Source organism: Puma concolor, chromosome A1 (genome assembly GCF_028749965.1).
Source record: "Puma concolor isolate L17-30 chromosome A1, mPumCon1.1.hap2, whole genome shotgun sequence".
Taxonomy (NCBI): domain Eukaryota; kingdom Metazoa; phylum Chordata; class Mammalia; order Carnivora; family Felidae; genus Puma; species Puma concolor.
The window spans coordinates 155,000,799-155,021,459 of record NC_141667.1 but is presented as its reverse complement, the minus strand read 5'-3'; the positions used below and the strand labels follow the sequence as shown (position 1 = coordinate 155,021,459).

The following is a 20,661-nucleotide window of genomic DNA, read 5'->3' as shown; positions in this document are numbered from 1 at the left end:
TTTGTTTTCATTGTCTCATTTACTTACTTTCCTTTTAATTTATTTGAGTCACTGGTTCTTCATTCATGGGTTGTTTTCTTTTTACTTATGTAAATTGTTTTAGTTATCCCCCTGCTACTGATTTTTATATTGTTTGTCGGAAATTGTGCTGGGTATGATTTCAGTCTCCTTAAATTGTTAAGACTTGTTTTGTGTCCTAACACATGATCTGTCCTGGAGATTGTTCTGTGTGAACATCACAGGAATGTGTATTCTGCTGTATTAAATAGAATGTATTGCAAATATGGGTTGGTCTAATGGGTACTTGAAGTCCAATAATCCTTATTGATTGTCATTTGATTTTTTGCTTGATTTAGTCATTTTTGAAAGTGGGGTATTAAAGATTTATACTCGTGTTTTGATGCCTTGTCTCAGTTGAAATCTTTTAATATTTCATTTATATATTTAGTGATCCATGTTAGGGGCATTTAAATTTTCAATTGTTATGTACAATTGATAAATTGACTATTTCATCATTATATAATGATTTTTGTATTCTATAACAGTTTTTGATTGAAAGTCTCTATTGTCTAAGATAACAATGGCAACTATTTACTTATTTATTTATTTGCTAAACATATTTGTTTTTAATCTAGATCCAAGTTAGTTAACGTATAGGGTAGTATTACTGGATTCAGAAGTAGAATCCAGTAATTAATCACTTACATATAACACCCAGCGCTTATCCCAACAAGTGCCCTCCTTAATTCCCATCACCCATTTACCCCATCCCTCCACCCGCCTCCCCTCCAGAAACCTTAAGTTTGTTTTCTGTATTAAAAAGTCACTTATGGCTTGCCTCCCTCTCTGTTTTCCTTTTATTTTTGTTTCTCTTCCCATATGTTCATCTGTTTTGTTTCTTAAATTCCACGTATGAGTGAGATCATATATTTATCTTTGTCTGACTTCTTTCGCTTTGCATCATACCTTTAGTACCATCCACATTGATGAAAATGGCAAGATTTCATTCTTTCAGATTGCCAAATAATATTCTATGGTATTATATATACACATGACATCTTCTTTATCCATTCATTAATTGATGGACATTTGGGCTGTCTCATAATTGGCTATTGTTGAAAGCACTGCTGTAAACATTGGGGTGCCTGTGCCCCTTCTAATCAACATTTTTGTATCCTTAGGGTAAATACCGAGTAGTAAAACTGCTAGTTCGTAAGGTAGTTCTATTTTTAACTTTTTGTGGAACCCCCATACTGTTTGCAGAGTGGCTGCACCAGTTTGCATTCACACCAGCAGTACAAAAGTGTTCCCCTTTCTCTGCATTGTCACCAACATCTGTTGTTTCCTGAGTTGTTAATTTTAACGATCCTGACAGTTGTGAGGTGGTATCTCATTGTGGTTTTGATTTATATTTCCTGATTATGAATAATTTGAGCATCTTCTCTTGTGTCTGTTAGCCATCAGGATGTCTTCTTTGGAAAAGTGTCTATTTATGTCTTCTGTCCATTTCTTCACTAGATTACTTTATGGGTGTTGTGTTTAATATGTTCTTTATAGATTTTGGTTACTAACCTTTTATAATATATGTCATTTGCAAATATCTTTTCTTATTCTTTCAGCTGCCTTTTAGTTTTGTTGATCATTTTCTTTGCTTTGCAGAAGTTTTTATCTTGAGGAGGTCCCAATAGTTCATTTCTGCTTTTGCTTCTCTTGCCCCAGAGGTGTGTCTAGTAAGAACCCACTGCAGCCAGGGGTGCTTGGGTGGCTCAGTCGATTAAGTGTCCAACTTTGACGTAGGTCATGATCTCACAGCTCGTGGGTTCGAGCCCCACGTCTAGCTCTGTGCTGACAGCTTAGAGTCTGGAGCCTGCTATGGATTCTGCTTCTCCCCCTCTCTCTCTGCCTTCCCCCACTCACACTCTGTCTCTCTCTCTGTCCTTTAAAAATAAATAAACATTAAAAAAAAGAACCAGCTGCATCCAAAGTCAAAGAATTTGCTGCTGTTTTCTCCTCTAGAATATTTATGGTTTGCTGTTTTACATTTAGGTCTTTTTATCATGTTTATTTTTTAAAATTTTTTTTTTTTTTCAACGTTTTATTTTTATTTTTGGGACAGAGAGAGACAGAGCATGAACGGGGGAGGGGCAGAGAGAGAGGGAGACACAGAATCAGAAACAGGCTCCAGGCTCTGAGCCATCAGCCCAGAGCCTGACGCGGGGCTCGAACTCACGGACCGCGAGATCGTGACCTGGCTGAAGTCGGACGCTTAACCGACTGCGCCACCCAGGCGCCCCTCATGTTTATTTTTTAGAGAGAGAGAGCATGAGCAGAAGGTGGGGAGGGAAAGAAAGAGAAGAGAACAGAAGATCCAAAGCAGGCTCCATGCTAACAGCAGAGATCCCAATGTGGGGCTTGACCTCATGAACCATGAGACAATGACCTGAACCAAAGTCCAACGTTTAACTGGCTGAGCCAACCACACTCCTCACATTTAGGTCTTTCGTCCATTTTGAATTTATTTTTGTATATGGTGAAAGAAAGTGGTCCAGTTTGATTCTTCTGCATGTCACTGTCCAGTTTTCCCAGCACCATTTGCTGAAGAAACTGTATTTTTACCATATGATATTTTTTTCCTGCTTTGTCAAAGGTTAGTTGGCCATACATTTGTTGGTCCATTTCTGGGTTCTCTATTCTGTTCCATTGATCTATGTTTCTGTTTTCATGACAGTAGTATACCTACCGTCTTGTTGATTACAGATTTTAAAATATAGCTTGAAGTCTGGATTTGCGATGCTTCCAGCTTTGCTTTTCTTTTGCAGGATTACTTTGGTCATTTGAGGTCTTTTCTGGTTCCAGGAAAATTTTAGAATTGTTTGTTCTAGCTCTGTGAAGAATGCTGGTGTTATTTTGATAGAGATTACATTGAATATGGAGATTGCTGTGGGTAGTGTGGATATTTTAGTAGTTTGTTCTTCCAGTCCATCAGCATGGAGTGTTTTTATTTGTGTCTTCATAAAAATTTTTTACAAGATTTCTGTAGTTTTCACCTACATACATTTTAACTCTTTGGTTAGGTTTATTCCTAGATATTTTATGGTTTGTGGTACAATTGTAAATGGGATTGGTTCTTTGATTTCTCTTCGTGCTGCTTTCAGTATTGGTGTATAGAAATGTGCCTGATTTCAATTTGTTGATTTTATATCTTGTGACTGCTGATTTATTTATCTGTGTATCTATCTTACTATCTATCTATCTATTGCTTTCATTATTTTAGAATATCCTATTCAATTATTTCAGTTTCAGTCTATGTAAGCAGTTACATCTGAGTCTTTCATACATAATATAGAGGTGGTCTTATTTTTGTTGTTTTAACCTTTTAGCCACTGTCTTTTGATTGGAAAATGTATTGCATTTACATGTAAAAAAATTAATAATATTCAAAGACTTCTTATTGCCAGTTTACTACGTGTTTTCTGGCTGTTGTGTAGATCATTTGTTCTTTTATTTGCCTTTTACTGAATTCCTTTGTGATTTGATGCTTTTCTGTAGTTTTATGCTCTGATACCCTTCTCTTAAGCATTGATGTGTGTGGTATAAGATTTTCCTTTGTGATTACAAAAAGCTTTGCATAAAATATCTTAGAGTTACAACAGTCCATTTTAAATTTAAAATTTAATCTCATAATATGCAAAAACTTTGTATTTTTACTTTCCTTCAAACATTTTATGCTTTTAATATGTCTATTTACATACATTTATATTTTACATTCCTTAATAAATTATTAAAGTATAGTTATTTTAATACTTTGTCTTTTAACATTTATTCTACAGTTAATAGTGATTTACACACCATGATTACAGCATTAGAGTATTCTGAATCTGTCTGCCTATTTACCAGTGCATTTTACACATTCATATTTACAGTTACATTAATACTTAGTGTCCTAAAATTTTTAAATAATTTTAAGCTTTTTAATTTTTTTAACTTTTCATTTTAATTACATTTAGTTAATATAGAGAGTTATATTAGTGTCTTTTCATTTTAATTTGAAGAGTTCCTTTAGCATTTCTTATAATTCAGTCTCAGTGGTGATGGCATCTCTCAGACTTCCTTGTCCAGAAAGTCATTATTTCTCCCTTATTTCTAAATGACTGTTTTGATGGGTAAAATATTCTTTTTTGGCAGGTTTTCTTCATTTAATCTGTGAAGTCTGTCATCCCACAATTCATGGTTTCTAATATTTCTGCTGGGAAATACACTATAGATAGCCTTATGGGGATTTCTCTGCATGTGGCAAGCTCCTTTCTCTTGCTGTTTTATTTTATTTTTTTAAATTTTTGACAATTGATTATAATATGCTTCAGTGAAGTCTTATTTTATCTGAATGTGTTGGGGACATTTATCACTCATTTATCTAGATATCTACTTATCTTCCCCATTCTGGGAGTTTTCAGTCATTTTATTTTTGGTTTTTCAATGTTTATATATTTTTGAGAGAGAGAAAGAGAGACAGTGCATGAGTGGGAAAGGGGCACAGAGAGAGAGAGAGAGACAGAGAGAGAATCCAAGCAGTCTCCAGGCTCTGATCTGTCACCACAGAGACCAATGTGGGGATCGAACTCACAAACACTGATATCATGACCTGAGCTGAAATCAGAAGTTTAACCAGTTGACTGAGCCACCCAGGGGCTCCTAGTCATTTTATTTTTATATAAACTTTCTCCCCTTTTGTAGATCTTCTTTTTGAGCTTCCATAATGCAAATATTAACTTTTTTGTATGCCTATTCTCAATACTGTAATATATTAATATGTATCTACATTTGTTTTTTAATATAATTTGTCAATTGGCTTCTATACAACATCCAGCGCTCATCCCAATAAGTGCCTTTCTCAATGCCCATCACCTATTTTCCCCTGTCCACCAAACCCTATCCACCCTCAGTTTGTTCTCAGTATTTAGGAGTCTCTTGTGGTTTGCCTCCCTCTCTGTAACTATTTTTCCCCTTCCCTTCCCGCATGGTCTTCTCTAAGCTTCTCAAGATCCACATATTAGTGAAAACATGATATATGTTTCCAACTGACTTATATCACTTAGCATAATACCCGACACTTCCATCCATGTTGATGCAAATGACATGAATTCATTCTTTCTCATTGCCAACTAGTATTCCATGGTATATATAAACAACATCGCCTTTATCCATTCATCAGTTGTTGGACATTTAGGCTCCTCCCATAATTTGGCTATTGTTGACACTGCTGCTATAAACATTGGGGTACATGTTCACTTATGCATCAGCACTCCTGTGTCCCTTGGGTAAATTCCTAGCAGTGCTATTGCTGGGTCATAGGGTAGTTTTATTTTTAATTTTTTAAGGAACCTCCACACTGTTTTCCAGAGGGGCTGCACCAGTTTGCATTCCCACCAACAATGCAAGAGGGTTCCCGTTTCTCCACATCCAGGCCAGCATCTGTTGTTTCATCAGTTGTTCATTTTAGCCACTCTGACCGGTGTGAGGTGGTATCTCACTATAGTTTTGATTTGTATTTCCCTCATGATGAAGGACGTTGAGCATCTTTTCATCTGTCCATTGGTCATCTAGATGTCTTCTTTGTAAAAGTGTCTATTTATGTCTCCTCCCCATTTCTTCACTGGATTATTTGTTTTTCAGGTGTTGAGTTTGGCATGTTCTTTACACATTTTGGAAATTAATCTTTTATCCAATATGTCATTTGCAAATACCTTTCCCATTCCGTCAGTTGCCTGTTAGTTTTGTTGATTGTTTCCTTTGCAGTGCATAAGCTTTTTATCTTCATGAGGTCCCAATAGTTCATTTTTGCTTTTAATTCCCTTGCCTTTGGAGATGTGTAAATCAAGAAGTTGCTGCAGCTGAGGTCAAAGAGATTGTTGCCTGTTTTCTCCTCTAGGGTTTTTGTGGTTTTCTGTCTCACATTCAGGTCCTTCACCCATTTAGTTTTGTGTATGGTGTAAGAAAGTGATCTAGTTTCATTCTTCTGTATGCTGCTGTCCTGTTATCCCAGCACCATTTACTAAAGAGACTGGCTTTTTTTTTCCCATTCTATACTCTTTCCTGCTTTGTCAAATATTAGTTGGTCATACATTTGTGGGTCCAATTCTGGAGTCTCTATTCTATTCCATTGGTCTACGTTTCTGCTTTTGTGTCAGTAACATACTATCTTGTTGATTATAGCTTTATAATACAGCTTGAAGTCTGGTTTTGTGATGCTTCCTGCTTTGGTTTTCTTTTTCAATATTATTTTAGCAATCTGGGGTCTTTTGTGATTCCATACACATTTTAGGATTGCTTGTTCTAGCTTTGAGAAGAATACTGGTGCAATTTTGATTGGGATTGCATTGAATGTGTAGATTGATTTGGATAGTATTGACATTTTAACAATATTTATTCTTCCAATCCATGATCATGGGATGTTTTTTCCATTTCATTGTGTCTTCTTCAATTTCCTTCATAAGTTTCCTAGTTTTCAGCACATATATTCTTTACATCTTTGGTTAGGTTTATTCTTAGATATTTAGGGGTTCTTGGTACAATTGTAAATGGGATCAATTTCTTGATTTCCCTTTCTGATGTTTCATTACTGGTGAAAAACAATGCAGCTGGGGTGCCTGGGTGGCTCAGTCGGTTGAGCGACCGACTCCAGCTCAGGTCACGATCTCACAGTTTGTGGGTTCAAGCCCCACGTCGGGCTCTGTGCTGACAGCTCAGAGCCTTGAGCCTGCTTTGGATTCTGTGTCTCCCTCTCTCTCTGCCCCTCCCCCACTCATGCTCTCTCTCTCTCTCTCTCTCTCTCTCTCTCTGTCTCAGATATAAATAAACATTAAAAAAATTAAAAAAAAACAATGCAGCTGATTTCTGTACATTAATTTTGTATAGTGTGGCTTTGCTGAATTCATGTGTCAGTTCTAGTGGACTTTTAGTTAGGTCTGTAGGGTTTTCCATGTAGAGTATCATGTCATCTGTGAAAAGTGAAAATTTGGCTTCTTCTTTGCCAATTATGATGCATTTTATTTTATCTTGTTGTATCATTACTGAGGCTAAGACATCCAACACTGTGCTATACAACAATGGTGAAAGTATATATTCCTGTCACATTCCTGATCTCAGGGAGAAATTTCGTAGTTTTTCTCCATTGAGGATGATATTAACTGTGGGCTTTTCATATATAATTTTTTGATGTTTAGGTATGTTCCTTCTATTCTGATTTTCTTGAGTGTTTTTATTAAGAATGGATGCTGTATTTTGCCAAATGATTTTTCTGCATCTCTTGACAGGATCAATGGTTCTTATCTTTTCTTTTATTAATATGATGTATTAAACTGATTGATTTGCAAATACTGAACCAGCTCTGCAGCCTAGGAATGAATCCCACTTGATCATGGTGAATAATTCTTTTTATATGCTGTTGAAAATGATTTGCTAGTATCTTTTAAATTTTTTTAACGTTTATTCATTTTTGAGAGACAGAGAGAGACAGAGCATGAGAGGGGAAGGGGCAGAGAGAGAGGGAGACACAGAATCCGAAGCAGGCTCCAGGCTCCAAGCCATCAGCACAGAGCCCAACTCACAGCTCAAACTCACGAACCACGAGGTCATGACCTGAGCCAAAGTCGGACTCTCAACTGACTGAGCCACCCAGGCACCCCTGATTTGCTATTATCTTGCTGAGAATTTTGCATCCAGGTTAATCAGGGATATAGGCCTATATTTCTCCTTTTTTTGTGAGATCTCTGTCTGGTTTTGGAATCGAGGTAATGCTGGCTTCATAGATTGAGTTTGGAAGATTTCCTTCCATTTCTATTTTTCAGAATGGTTTGAGAAAGATAGGTATTAACTTTGCTTTAAATGACTAGTAGAATTCCCCTGCAACTCTGGCCCAGGAGTCTTACTTGTTCAGAGATTTTTGATAACTAATTCAATTTTTTCACTGTTATGGGTCTGTTCAATTTTCTATTTTTTTCCCATTTGAGTTTTGGTAGTGTGTGGATGTCTAGGCATTTGTCCATTTCTTCCATGTTTTCCAGTTTGTTGTCATAGAAATTTTCATAGTATTCTCTGATAATTGTTTTTATTTCTGAGAGATTGGTTTTGATAAATCTATTTTCATTTGTGATTTTATCTCTTGGAGTCCTGTCTCTTTTCTTTTTGAGAAGTCTGTCTAGGGTGTTATCAATTTTTTTTTACATATATATTTTTTTAAATCAGCTCTTAGTTTCATCAATCTGTTCTGCTTTTTATTTATTTTATTATCCTATATTGTCTATTTCTTCTCTGATCTTTATTATTTCTTTTCTTCTTCTGGCCTTGGGGTTTCTTTGCTGTTCTTCTTCTAGTTCCTTTAGGTGTGATGTTAGATTTTGTATTTAGGATTGTTCTTGTTTCTTGAGATAGGCCTGTATTTCAGTGTATCTTTCTCTTAGTACTGCCTTTGCTGAATACCAAAGGGTTTGTATTGTCATGTTTTCATATATTTTTTTTAAATTTTCTTTTTTAGTTGCCTGGTGAACCCATTCATTATTTAGTAGGATGTTTTTCAACCCCCATTCCTTTGGATATTTTGTAAACTTTTTCCTCTGGTTGATTTTTTTTATTTTTTTTATTTTTTTATTTTTTTAAATTTTTTTTTCAACGTTTTTATTTATTTATGGGACAGACAGAGACAGAGCATGAACCGGGGAGGGGCAGAGAGAGAGGGAGACACAGAATCAGAAACAGGCTCCAGGCTCCGAGCCATCAGCCCAGAGCCTGACGCGGGGCTCGAACTCACGGACCGTGAGATCGTGACCTGGCTGAAGTCGGACGCCTAACTGACTGCGCCACCCAGGCGCCCCTCCTCTGGTTGATTTTAAGATTCATAGCATTTTTTAATATGAAATTTATTGTCAAATTGGTTTTCCAGAGTGGCTACACCAATTTGCATTCCCACCAACTTGTAAGAGGGTTCCCATTTCTCCACATCTTCTCCAGCACCTATAGTCTCCTGATTTGTTCATTTTAACCACTTTGACCAGCGTGAAATGATATCTCAGTGTGGTTTTGATTTGTATTTCCCTGATGATGAGGGACGTTGAACATCTTTTAATGTGCCTGTTGACCATCTGGATGTCTTCTTTAGACAAGTGTTTATTCATGTTTTGTGCCCATTTCATCACTGGATTATTTGTTTTTTGGGTGTGGAGTTTGGTGAGTTGTTTATAGATTTCAGATACTAATCTTTTATCCGATATGTCATGTACAAATATCTTCTCCCATTCCATCAGTTGACTTTTAGTGTTATTGATTTTTTTTTTTACTTGGAACTGCAGAAGGTTTTTATCTTGAAGAGGTCCCCATAGTTCGTTTTTGCTTTTAATTCCCTTGCCTTTCGAGATGTGTCAAGTAAGGAATTGCTGTGGCTGAGGTCAGAAAGGTTTTTTCCTGCATTTTCCTCTAGGATTTTGATGGTATTCTGTCTCACATTCAGGTCCTTTACCCATTTTGAGTTTATTTTTGTGAATGGTGTAAAAAAGTGGTCTAGTTTCAATCTTCTGCATGTTGCTATTCAGTTCTCCAACCACCATTTGTTAAAGAGACTTTTTTTTTCCCCATTGGATATTCTTTCCTGCTTTGTCAAAGATTAGTTGGCCATACTTTTGTGGGTCTAGTTCTGGAGTCGCTATTCTATTCTATTGGTCTATGTGTCTGTTTTTATACCAATACCATGTTGTCTTGATGATTATGGCTTTGTAGTAGAGGTTAGGATCTTGATGCCTCCCACTCTAGTCTTCTTCAATATTACTTTGGCGATTCGGAGTCTTTTGTGGTTCCATACAAATTATAGGATTACTTGTTCTAGCTTTGAGAAGAAAGCTGGTGCAATTTTGATTGGGATTGCATTGAATGTGTAGATTGCTTTGGGTAGTATTGTCATTTTAACAATATTTATTCTTCCAATCTATGAGCACAGAATGCTTTTTCCATTTCTTTGTATATTCTTCAATTTCCTTCATAAGTTTTCTATAGTTTTCAGCATACAGATCTTTTACATCTTTGATTAAGTTTACTCCTAGGTATTTTATGCTTGGTGCAATTGTGAAAGGGATCAGTTTCTTTGTCTTTCTCTTGCTTCATTATTAGTGTATAAGAATGCAATTGATTTCTGTACATTAATTGTATATCCTGCGACTTTGCTGAATTAATGTATCAGTTCTAGTAGCCTTTTGGTGGAGTCTATCGGGCTTTCCATGTATAATCATGTCATCTGGAAAAAGTGAAAGGTTGACTTCATCTTTGCCAATTTTGATGCCTTTTATTTCATTTTGTTGTCTGATTGCTGATGGTAGAATTTCTAACACTATGTTTAACAACAGTGGTGAGAGAGTACATCCCTGTCGTTTTCCTGATCTCAGGGAAAAGCTCTCAGTTTTTCCCCATTGAGGATGATATTAGCTGTGGGCTCTTCATAAATTTTTTTTATGATGTTTAAGTATGTTCCTTCTATCCCAACTTTCTTGAGGGTTTTTATTAAGAAACGATGCTGAATTTTGTCAAATGCTTTTTCTGCATTGATTGACAGGATCATATGGTTCTTATCTTTTCTTTTATTAATGTGATGTATCACATTGATTGATTTGTGAATGTTAAACCAGCCCTGCATCCCAGGAATGAATCCCACTTGATCATGGTGAATAATTCTTTTTGTATGCTGTTGAATTTGATTTTCTAGTATCATGTTGAGAATTTTTGCATCCATATTCATCAGGGATATTGGCCTGTAGTTCTTTTTTTTGCTGGGTCTCTGTCTGGTTTAGGAATCAAAGTAATGCTGGCTTCATAGAATGAGTCTGGACGTTTTCCTTCCCTTTCTATTTTTTGGAATATGTTGAGAAGGATAGGTTTTATCTCTGCTTTAAACATCTGGTTCTATTCCCCTGGGAACCCATCTGGTCCTGGACTCTTATTTGTTGGGAGATTTTTGATAAGGGATTCAAAAGCTGGTTTTGAGTCTATTCAAGTTTTCTATTTCTTCCTGTTTGAATTTTGGAAGTGTGTAGGTGTTTAGGAATTTATCCATTTCTTCCAGGTTGTCCAGTTTGTTGACATATAATTTTTCATAGTATTCCCTGATAACTGCTTGTATTTCTGAGGGATTGGTTGTAATAATTCCATTTTCATTCATGATTTTATCTCTGTGGGTCGTCTCCATTTTCTTTTTGAGAAGCCTGGCTAGAGGTTTGTCAATTTTATTTTTCCAAAAAACCAACTCTTGCTTTCATTGATGTGCTCTACAGTTTTTTAGATTCTATATTGTTTACTCTGCCCTGATCTTCTTTATTTCTCTTCTTCTGCTGGGTTTAGGGTGTCTTTGATGTTATGAATCTATTACCTTTAGGTGTGCTATTAGATTTTTATATTTGGGATTTTTCTCGTTCCTTGAGATAGGCCTCAATTGCAATATACTTTCCTCTCAGTACTGCTTTCACTGCATCCCAAAACTTTTGGATTGTTGCATTTTCATTTTCATTTTTTCCATATTTTTTATAAATTTCTTCCCTAATTGCGTGGTTGACCCATTCATTTTTTAGTAGGGTGTTTTTTAACCTCCATGTTTTTGGAGGTTTTTCAGACTTCCTGTGGTTGATTTCAAGTTTCATAGCATTGTGGTCTGAAAGTGTGCATGGTATGATCTCATTCTTTTATTCTTATGAGGGGCTGTTTTGAGACCCAGTATGTGATTTATCTTGGAGAATGTTCCATGTGCACTCAAGAAGAAAGTATATTCTGTTGCTTTGGGATGCAGAGTTCTAAATATATCTGTCAAGTCCATCTGATCCAATGTGTCATTCAGGGCCCTTGTTTCCTTATTGATCCTGTGTCTTGATAATCTATCCACTGCTGTAAGTAGGGTACTAAAGTCCCCTGCAATTACCACATTCTTATCAATAAGGTTGGTTATAGTTGTGATTAATTGTTTTATATATTTCGGGACTTCCGTATTCGGTGCATAAACATTTATAGTTGTTAGCTCTTCTTGATGGATAGACCCTATAATTATTGTATAATGCCCTTCTTCATCTCTTGTTACAGCCTTTAAAGTCTAGTTTGTCTGATGTAAGTATGGCTACTCCAGCTTTCTTTTGACTTCCATCAGCATGATAGTTCTCTATCCCCTCACTTTCAATCTGAAGGTGTCCTCATGTCCAAAATGAGTCTCTTGTAAACAGCAAATAGGTCTTGTTTTTTTTTTTTTTTATCTATTCTGATACCCTATGTTTTTTGATTAGTCCATTTACATTCAGTGTTAGTATTGAAAGATATGGGTTTAGAGTGGTTGCGTAATCTGTAGTTTTCATGCTTGTAGTTATGTCTCTGGACTTTGTGGTTCTTACAACAGTACACTCACAGAGTCCCCCTTAGTATCTCTTGTAGGGCTGATTTAGTGGTGATGAATTCCTTCAGTTTTTGTTTGGGGAAACCTTTATCTTTCCTTCTATTTTGAATGACAGACTTTGTGGATAAAGGATTCTTGGCTGCATATTTTTTCTGTTCATCACATTGAAGACTTCCTGCCATTTTTTGGGACTTCGAAGTTTCAGTAGATAGGTCTGCTACTACTCTTATGTGTCTGCCTTTGTAAGTTAGAGTCTGTTTATCCCTAGCCACTTTCAGAATTTTCTCTTTATCCTTGTATTTTGCCAGTTTCACTATGATATGTTGTGCAGATCAGTTCAAGTTACGCCTGAAGGTAGTTCTCTGTGCATCTTGGATTTTAATGCCTGTTTCCTTCTCCAGATCATGGAAGTTCCCAGCTATAATTTCTTCAAGTGTACCTTCAGCCCCTTTGTCTCTCTCTTCTTCTTCTGGAATTCCTATGGTAAGAATATTGTTCATTTGATTGCATCACTTATTTCTCTAATTTTCCCCTCATACTCCTAGATATTTTTATCTCTCTTTTTCTCACCTTCCTCTTTTTCTATAATTTTATCTTCTAATTCACCTATTCTCTCCTCTGTCTCTTCAATCCTTGCTATGGCCACCTCCATTTTATTTTTGCATCTCATTTATAGCATTTTTAAGTTCCTCATGAATATTGTTTAGTCCTTTGATCTCTGTAACAATATATTCTCTGCTGTCCTCTGTGCTTTTTTCAAGTCCAGCGATTTATCTTATGACTATTATTCTAAACTTTTGTTCTGTTATATTGCTTAAATCGTTTTTAATCAATTCGTTAACTGTCGCTACTTCCTGGAATTTCTTTTGAGGAGAATTCTTCTGTTTTGTCATTTTGGGTAGTCCCTGTGGTAGCTCCAAACTGCAAGGCACTTCCCTGTGCTGTCCATAGAAACTTGTGTTGGTGGGCAGGGCCGTAGTCAGCCCCAATATATGCCCCCAGCTGGGGCTGGGGCCACAGTCAGACTGGTGTGTACCTTGTCTTCCCCTCTCCCAGGGGCAGTCTTCACTGTGGAGTGGTGTGGCTCCTGTTTTGGCTGCTTGCACACTGCCATGCTTGTGGTGCTGCTTTTATGGGATCTGGCCATGGGAGTATTTGACAGGGTCAATTAGCATGGTGCACAGGGGCAGGAGGGGCAGGCTTAGCTAGCTTTGCCTTGCCTTCAGTCGTCTCCTGGGGGAGGGGCCTTGAAGCACCAGGAGGGAGGCCGGCCCAAGGGAGGGATGGATCCAGAGAAGCACAGTTTTGGTGTTTGCATGGTACGATCAAGTTTGGTGACAGGAACTTTTTCACTTTGGATTTTCGGCTGGGGGATGGGAGAGGGAAATAGCTCTTGCCAGCACCTTTGTTACCCCACCGAGCTCTGTCCTACCATGGCTCAACAACTCTCCCTCCTGGTGTCCTCTCGCTTTCCTTGCTCTCCAAGTGCAGAGCTCTGGACTTCTAATATTCCAGATGTTAAGTCCTGCTGGCTTTCAGAATTCACACAGTCCGGCCCCTCTGTTTTTGCAAGCCAGACTTTGGGGGCTCATTGATCACTTAGTTCTCTTATTCTCCGCTTAGAGTCTAGATTTTTTTTATGTCTTTTTTCCTAAGCTTCATCTATTTCCATTTTACCTTCTATTTTACTTATTCTACCCTCTTACTTTTCTTTCCTTGCTTTCACTACTTCTAGTTTATTTTGACATTTTTTAATTCATCATTACTATTGGTAATGATGGTTGGTAAAAAATACCAACAGTTTTTAATTCATCATTACTATTTTTTTAGTTCCTTGATCTCTGCAGCTATAGATTCTCTACTGTCTTCTATGCTTTTCTTCAAGTCCAGTGATTAATCTTATGACTGTTATTTTTTTTCTTTTTTTAATTTTTTTTTTCAACGTTTTTTATTTATTTATTTATTTTGGGACAGAGAGAGACAGAGCATGAATGGGGGAGGGGCAGAGAGAGAGGAAGACACAGAATCGGAAACAGGCTCCAGGCTCCGAGCCATCAGCCCAGAGCCTGACGCGGGGCTCGAACTCACGGACCACGAGATCGTGACCTGACTGAAGTCGGACGCTTAACCGACTGCACCACCCAGGCGCCCCATGACTGTTATTTTAAATTCTTACTTAATTATATTGTTTATATTTTTAGGTTTTATTTCTTTAGCTTTCGTTTCTTTAGCTTTCATTTCTTCCTGGAATTTCTTTCAGGAGAATTCTTCCATTTCATCATTTTGGCTAGTTTTCTGTACCTTATGTGTTTTAAAAACCTGCTATATGCCTTGCACCTGTGAGCTCTACTGTATTTTTTTTTAATTTTTTTTCTAACGTTTATTTATTTTTGAGACAGAGAGAGACAGAGCATGAACGGGGGAGGGGCAGAGAGAGAGGGAGACACAGAATTGGAAGCAGGCTCCAGGCTCCGAGCCATCAGCCCAGAGCCCGACGCTGGGCTCGAACTCGCGGACCGCAAGATCGTGACCTGAGCCGAAGTTGGACGCTTAACCGACTGAGTCACTCAGGCGCCCCTCTACTGTATTAAAGAGGGGTCAAACACTGTCTAGAGCCTGGCCCTTCAGGAGGTATTTTTTGGAATGTCTTACTTGCTCTCTATTGTTGTGACTTTGTTTTATATCCCTACTTGTAGTGATGTTTTGGAACCTCCAGCAGGTGTGCTTTGATTCGGTCATTGAAGTCACCCTGGGAAGAAAAACAAATAAACAAACCAAGAACAAAAAAAGCAGAAACATCAGCTACAAGTAAACAACAGTGTGGGGTCAGTGCTGATGGAAGAGGCATTATCCCATACAACGAGAGAAATAACAGAGACAGAGAGAAAGAAAACAAAAGAAAATTAAGCAGACAGAGCACCTATAAGGTTTAATCCAGAGAGAGAGAGAGGGAGTGAGAGAAAAATAAAGAAAGAGGTATAAAACAAGTATAAAGAGAATAGAGTAAGGATGTCTGTTTAAGAAACCAACAATCAGAATAACCAGATTAGAAGAGGAAATAAATATAAATATAAATATAAACATAAATATAAATATATAAAATAAGAATTATCCAAGAATTAAATCAGGAAATGCAAAACCGCTGGATGCTTTGGAACTGGTGGCAGTGCTGGTCTTGAGGAGGGGCTGTCTGGTTCTTCAGTGCCAATCCAGCTCCAGTAGATATGCAATTTCCAGGCATAGAGGGGCCTGGTTTGGTGTAGGTGGGTCCCACCTCCACTGTGGGTCTGCTGTCTGTCCCCTGAAGCCCCACCTTCCTGTGGATCGTGAGAAAAATGGCAATATCCCAGTCTCTCTTCCATGGACTGGGTGTCCCAAACCATTCTAATTGGCCATCCTCTCTCTACCACAGGCACAAATGAGGCTTTTTGCCACCCCACCCCCCCACTCCACTGACTCCCATGCCTCCCTGGTGCTCAGCTGGGATTTAAACCCCGATATCTTAAGGGGTCCCACTCCATGTGCCCTGGTTCTGGGGAAATGCAGCTCGGCCCTGCCAGATATATAGTCTTTGGCTGGTGGGTGCAGGCACTCTTTGTCCTTTGAATTGTTAAATACCTTATTCCCACAGCACTCCAGGGAAGGGATTACTTTCTCCAAGTGAGGACTGTGCCTCAGACCTAGTTACTGAGCTGGGGACTGGCTATCCTCCTCCCCAGGTGCAGGAACAGGGCAGCTGGCACCATTCTGGAGAAAGCCCTGCAGTTAGAGATTGAATCTTTCTGAATCCTGGTCTGTGGTTTTTCTCAATTTCAGATACAGTCCTATGATTCCCCAGCATTCTTTGTCTTCCCTTTGTCTCTCCACAGCAAGTAGCTGTCTTGATGGAGTCCCATAAATATAAAAGGTTTTACCCTTTTTCTTCTTTTGTTGTTATTGTTAAATCTTGGTCTGGATTTGCATATGACTTATCTTCAAGTGAGCTGGTTTTATCTTGAATGACTCAAAGTACTTTATTTTAACCCAAAGTTCAGCAACTGCTTATAGTGTTCTTATACCTTTTCTAAATATTGTTAAATTATTTCATTGCATTTGCTAAGATTTTATTTTTTACATCTCACAACATGTTTTACCATCTGGGTCTGGAATTATTTAAACACAATAATACGTGTTTGCATTGCACTCAGTTTCATGAAATTTGTTTACATAACAGTCTATCAATTACTAAAACAAAATTATTAAACTTATTAATTCCAGCTAATGTATAAAAAATTATAAGTAAACTAATACCTAGTTGATTAAATTACCTTTTGTCTGTCTCACTGTCTGTATGTGTAGGTTTTTTAAATGATATTTTACGATATTAATTGATATCACTCATTGAAACCATTTATTTGCTCTATAGAAGAAAATATGACTGGACAGTCCAACACAACAAATGAGAATATAACTGTGATTTCAAGAGGCTATTGAATAAAAATATATTTATAGTGTGAATGAGATAATGTAAACACACCAAGGAAAGTGTCAGGCTAATAGACACTTCTCTATAATGGCTCTTTGTGTGATTGGATATATATGCTTCTTCAGTGTCTTCTCACAAATTATGAAGACTCTTGATTGCATCACAGTATTTGAAGTTAATAATTAAAAAGGAAATTTTATCATGATACTTCATTTCCACATATCTTATTGTGCCAATGTGTGTCTCTTATGATTGTGAGAAACAGACTACATCAGTCCATTCCGACAAAAGTGGCAGCATTTCCCTTTGGAATACTCCAGAGTTCAAGCCACTGGGAGATGGACAGCAAATATAAAATCACCATTCTCATTGTGTTTAATCTTATTCACAACTGTATTTGCTAAAGCCAAGACAGCAAGAAGTAAAGTGCCTTTTAGGAAAGAACTTTCTCAATATTTGAAAATCAGAGCTACTGTTGTTGACTTAGAATAATCAGGAATAGTTTCATCAACAACTATACACAAAGCCTGATGATTTCTTCCATCTTCTACAGAACAGATACTTTAGGGAGTTTTATTTTCTTTTATTCTGGTTATTGATTGTAATTTCAGTAAGAAAATAATAAACCTGTAAAAAGTTTCCTAAATTCTCTAGTGATACAAATTTCTTGGATTATTAAATGTTTATTTTAATATCTCTAGAACATAGGTTTTCTAAGTGCAGACCAAACTTGTTCTGAAATATGAGTTCACACAACAAGGACACTTTGGACTTCAAAACATTTATGTAACTTCATTTTAATGCATAACAGAATGCTGATTTCACTGTAATCAATTAAAAACAATTAAAATACCAAGTAAATTTTTATTTCAGTCATAAGCAGAGAGTAATAAAAGAATTAAGTCGTGAAATGATAGATAAAAAAAATGATGACTAGGTTGGCAAAACATTACCTCTAAAATGTAGTTAAAATTATTGGGATTATAGGCTACAGTATCAAAAATTAGCTTTCCTTATTTTTGATTTATGGAAACATTAGGTTGCTTTAAATTATACATAATTATATATTATGTATATATACATATTATATACATAATATATATTATGTATATAATATATAATTATATATTATACAAGTATAGATTTGTAAAATAGTAGAGGTCAGTTGATTTCAGAAATTTACACTGAATCTGTTCACCCAACTTTTTGAAACAACTGCACTTTCTTCATCCATTTACACTATGTTCAAGTAATTGAATTCTTAATTGAATGAGTAAGAATTGGTAATGGTTGAGGCTGAAAGAGAAGTCACAGATATTGACACATAAGGGATAAACTTATAAAACACATTGAAGTAAAATTAGATAGACAGTAAATGATAGATGATATAAATGATAGATTATATATATAATATATATAATATAAATATATAAAATATAAATATAAAATAATAAATATGCTTATATGATATTATATCTATGTATATGTATATTATATCTATCTGTCGATATCATCTATCATTTATGCAATTTATCTCTACCCATTTCAAGTCTTTTCTGTTAAAATGTTGGCAGGTTTTAAATCAAGTAGAAAAGTATACAGCATTTTTTACTTAATATAGGATTATTTTAAGTAAAATATTTGAAAAGAATTCATGTGTAAGCATCATGTCCATCAGAGAATTAGAAAAAGGATATTATTAGTTAAAATACAGGGAAAGGATATACAGACTTGTAAATAGAAGTTTAACTTACTTTGTATTTGTAACTGTGCAGCAGTGTAATAAAGTAAGATTGGATAAACACGTATATGTATATCTATTTGTATCTATCAATCTATCTAGGCGTATGGATTTCACAAATGCATAAAATGACCTTAATTTGTGAAAACTAGATAACTAAAAAAGTTTAAGTGTAACAAGGTATAATATATAGTAATCCAGATAGCTAAAATAAGAAATTCTGTATTATATTTAGTCACTTATAAACAGTAATCTAAAATATCAGAAGATAAAAGAAAGGATTAAAGTAATACAGAAAGAAAGTTTAAAGTAGAAAGAGGAATGCCTGTTGTTTCATGAAGTGACTTTTAATACAAGTACAGGAAGAGTTAATTATCAAATTATTAATTCATTGAATTGGATAGAGGATGTGGCATGGAACCATTGGATACTTCATATTTATTCCTCCACTTTCTTTCATGTGTAAATTAAGACTCTTCTCTATAAGCATAGGTTGCATTTTGTTAATATTCAGTTGATATTCTTCTCTATAAGCACAGGTTGCATTTTGTCTGATAATCAGTTTGTACATATGTTCTCATAACATTATAACAGACACTTAGAGAAACAAAAACTTGATGAAACAAAGTACATACAAAATGTGGATTTATTGATGAGGAAAATGCATTTTTTAAAATTATTTCTGACTTTTTCTCACACACACCACATTTACTAATGTGATAAGAATTAACAGAGGGTTTTTTTTTTTTTTCTCTATTGAGGTGAAATAAATATACTTAGAATTCACGGCTGTTGTAACTATACCTTTTCCTTTTTAATGCAGAATGTTTCATCAAAAATGAACAATATTTCAGTGGCGACAGAATTTCTTATCTTGGGATTTTCAGGCCCATGGAGTCTTCAGTTCTTACAATGTGTGCTTTTTACAGTAATTTACCTGTTTGCCCTGAGGGGGAATGGCCTCATTATTACCATAACATCCTTGGACCCATGCCTGCACACACCCATGTATTTTTTTTTTTTTTTAAAGAATCTGTCTCTGTTAGAAATCTGTCTCATTTCAGCTGTTGTGCCCAAAACTGTTGCCAATTCCTTGACCCGCAGCAATTCTATCTCATTTTTTGGCTGTGTCACCCAGGTCTTCCTGGTGCCTTTTTCAGCAGGGGCAGAGCTGTTCCTCCTTACACTGATGTCTGTTGACCGTTATGCTGCCATTTGCCATCTACTGCACTATGAAGCCATCATGAACAGGGGCACGTGTGTGCAGACAGTGGCTCTGTCCTGGCTCACTAGTGGCTTTATATCTGTTATACATACAGCAGGAAATTCTCCTTATCTTACTGTGGATTCAATGAAATTCAACAATTCTTTTGTGATATTCCCCAGTTGTTAGCTATTACTTGCTCAGAGAATATAACTGTAGAAATTGTACTCATTCTTGTTAATGCAGTCCCGGATGTCTTCTGCTTTATTTGCATCACAGTCTCCTACATCTGCATCTTCTACACTGTCAGAAAGATACCATCCACGAAAAGGCAGTCAAAAACCTATTCCACTTGCCTTCCACATTTGGCAGTTGTTATACTTTTTCTCTCAACTGCTTTTATTGCTTACCTGAAACCTATTTTAGGGTGCACATCATTCACTGATCTTGTTCTATCTTCTTTCTATATTTTGTTACCCCCTTCCCTTAATCCTATCATCTACAGCCTAAGAAACAAGGCAATGAAGTCAGGTCTGGGAAAGCTGATCCCTAGAAGACTCTTGAGAAAGGAGAATGTCCTTAATTTTCTCCAAGAGTAGAGGTGTTTTCTTTTGAATATTTTTTGTAAATACAGGGTTAATCTAGCTCGTATGTTGCAAATTTGTACTTATCTCTGGAGTTACCTGGAACCATGGTGGTAATCCTTGACCAAATGGAGTTAAATATACTAACTAGTATCAGTGAGGATGCATTCAGGTCTGACATAACTTTGGAGCATTGCTAGAGAAAATGTAAACATTCTTAGTTTGTACCTGGTTTCTATTAGGCTGTTTTAATTTCTG

General features: G+C 36.3%; 1 protein-coding gene across 1 annotated transcript; it reads left to right on the top strand.

Moving 5' to 3' along the window:
- Window positions 1-19,453: 19,453 nt before the first annotated feature.
- On the top strand, window positions 19,454-20,418 carry LOC112856861 (olfactory receptor 14A16-like). Its single transcript, XM_025920162.2, is given in 2 exon segments — window positions 19,454-19,937; window positions 19,940-20,418. Coding segments are annotated over 2 exon segments (963 nt in total).
- The last annotated feature ends 243 nt before the right edge of the window (window positions 20,419-20,661 follow it).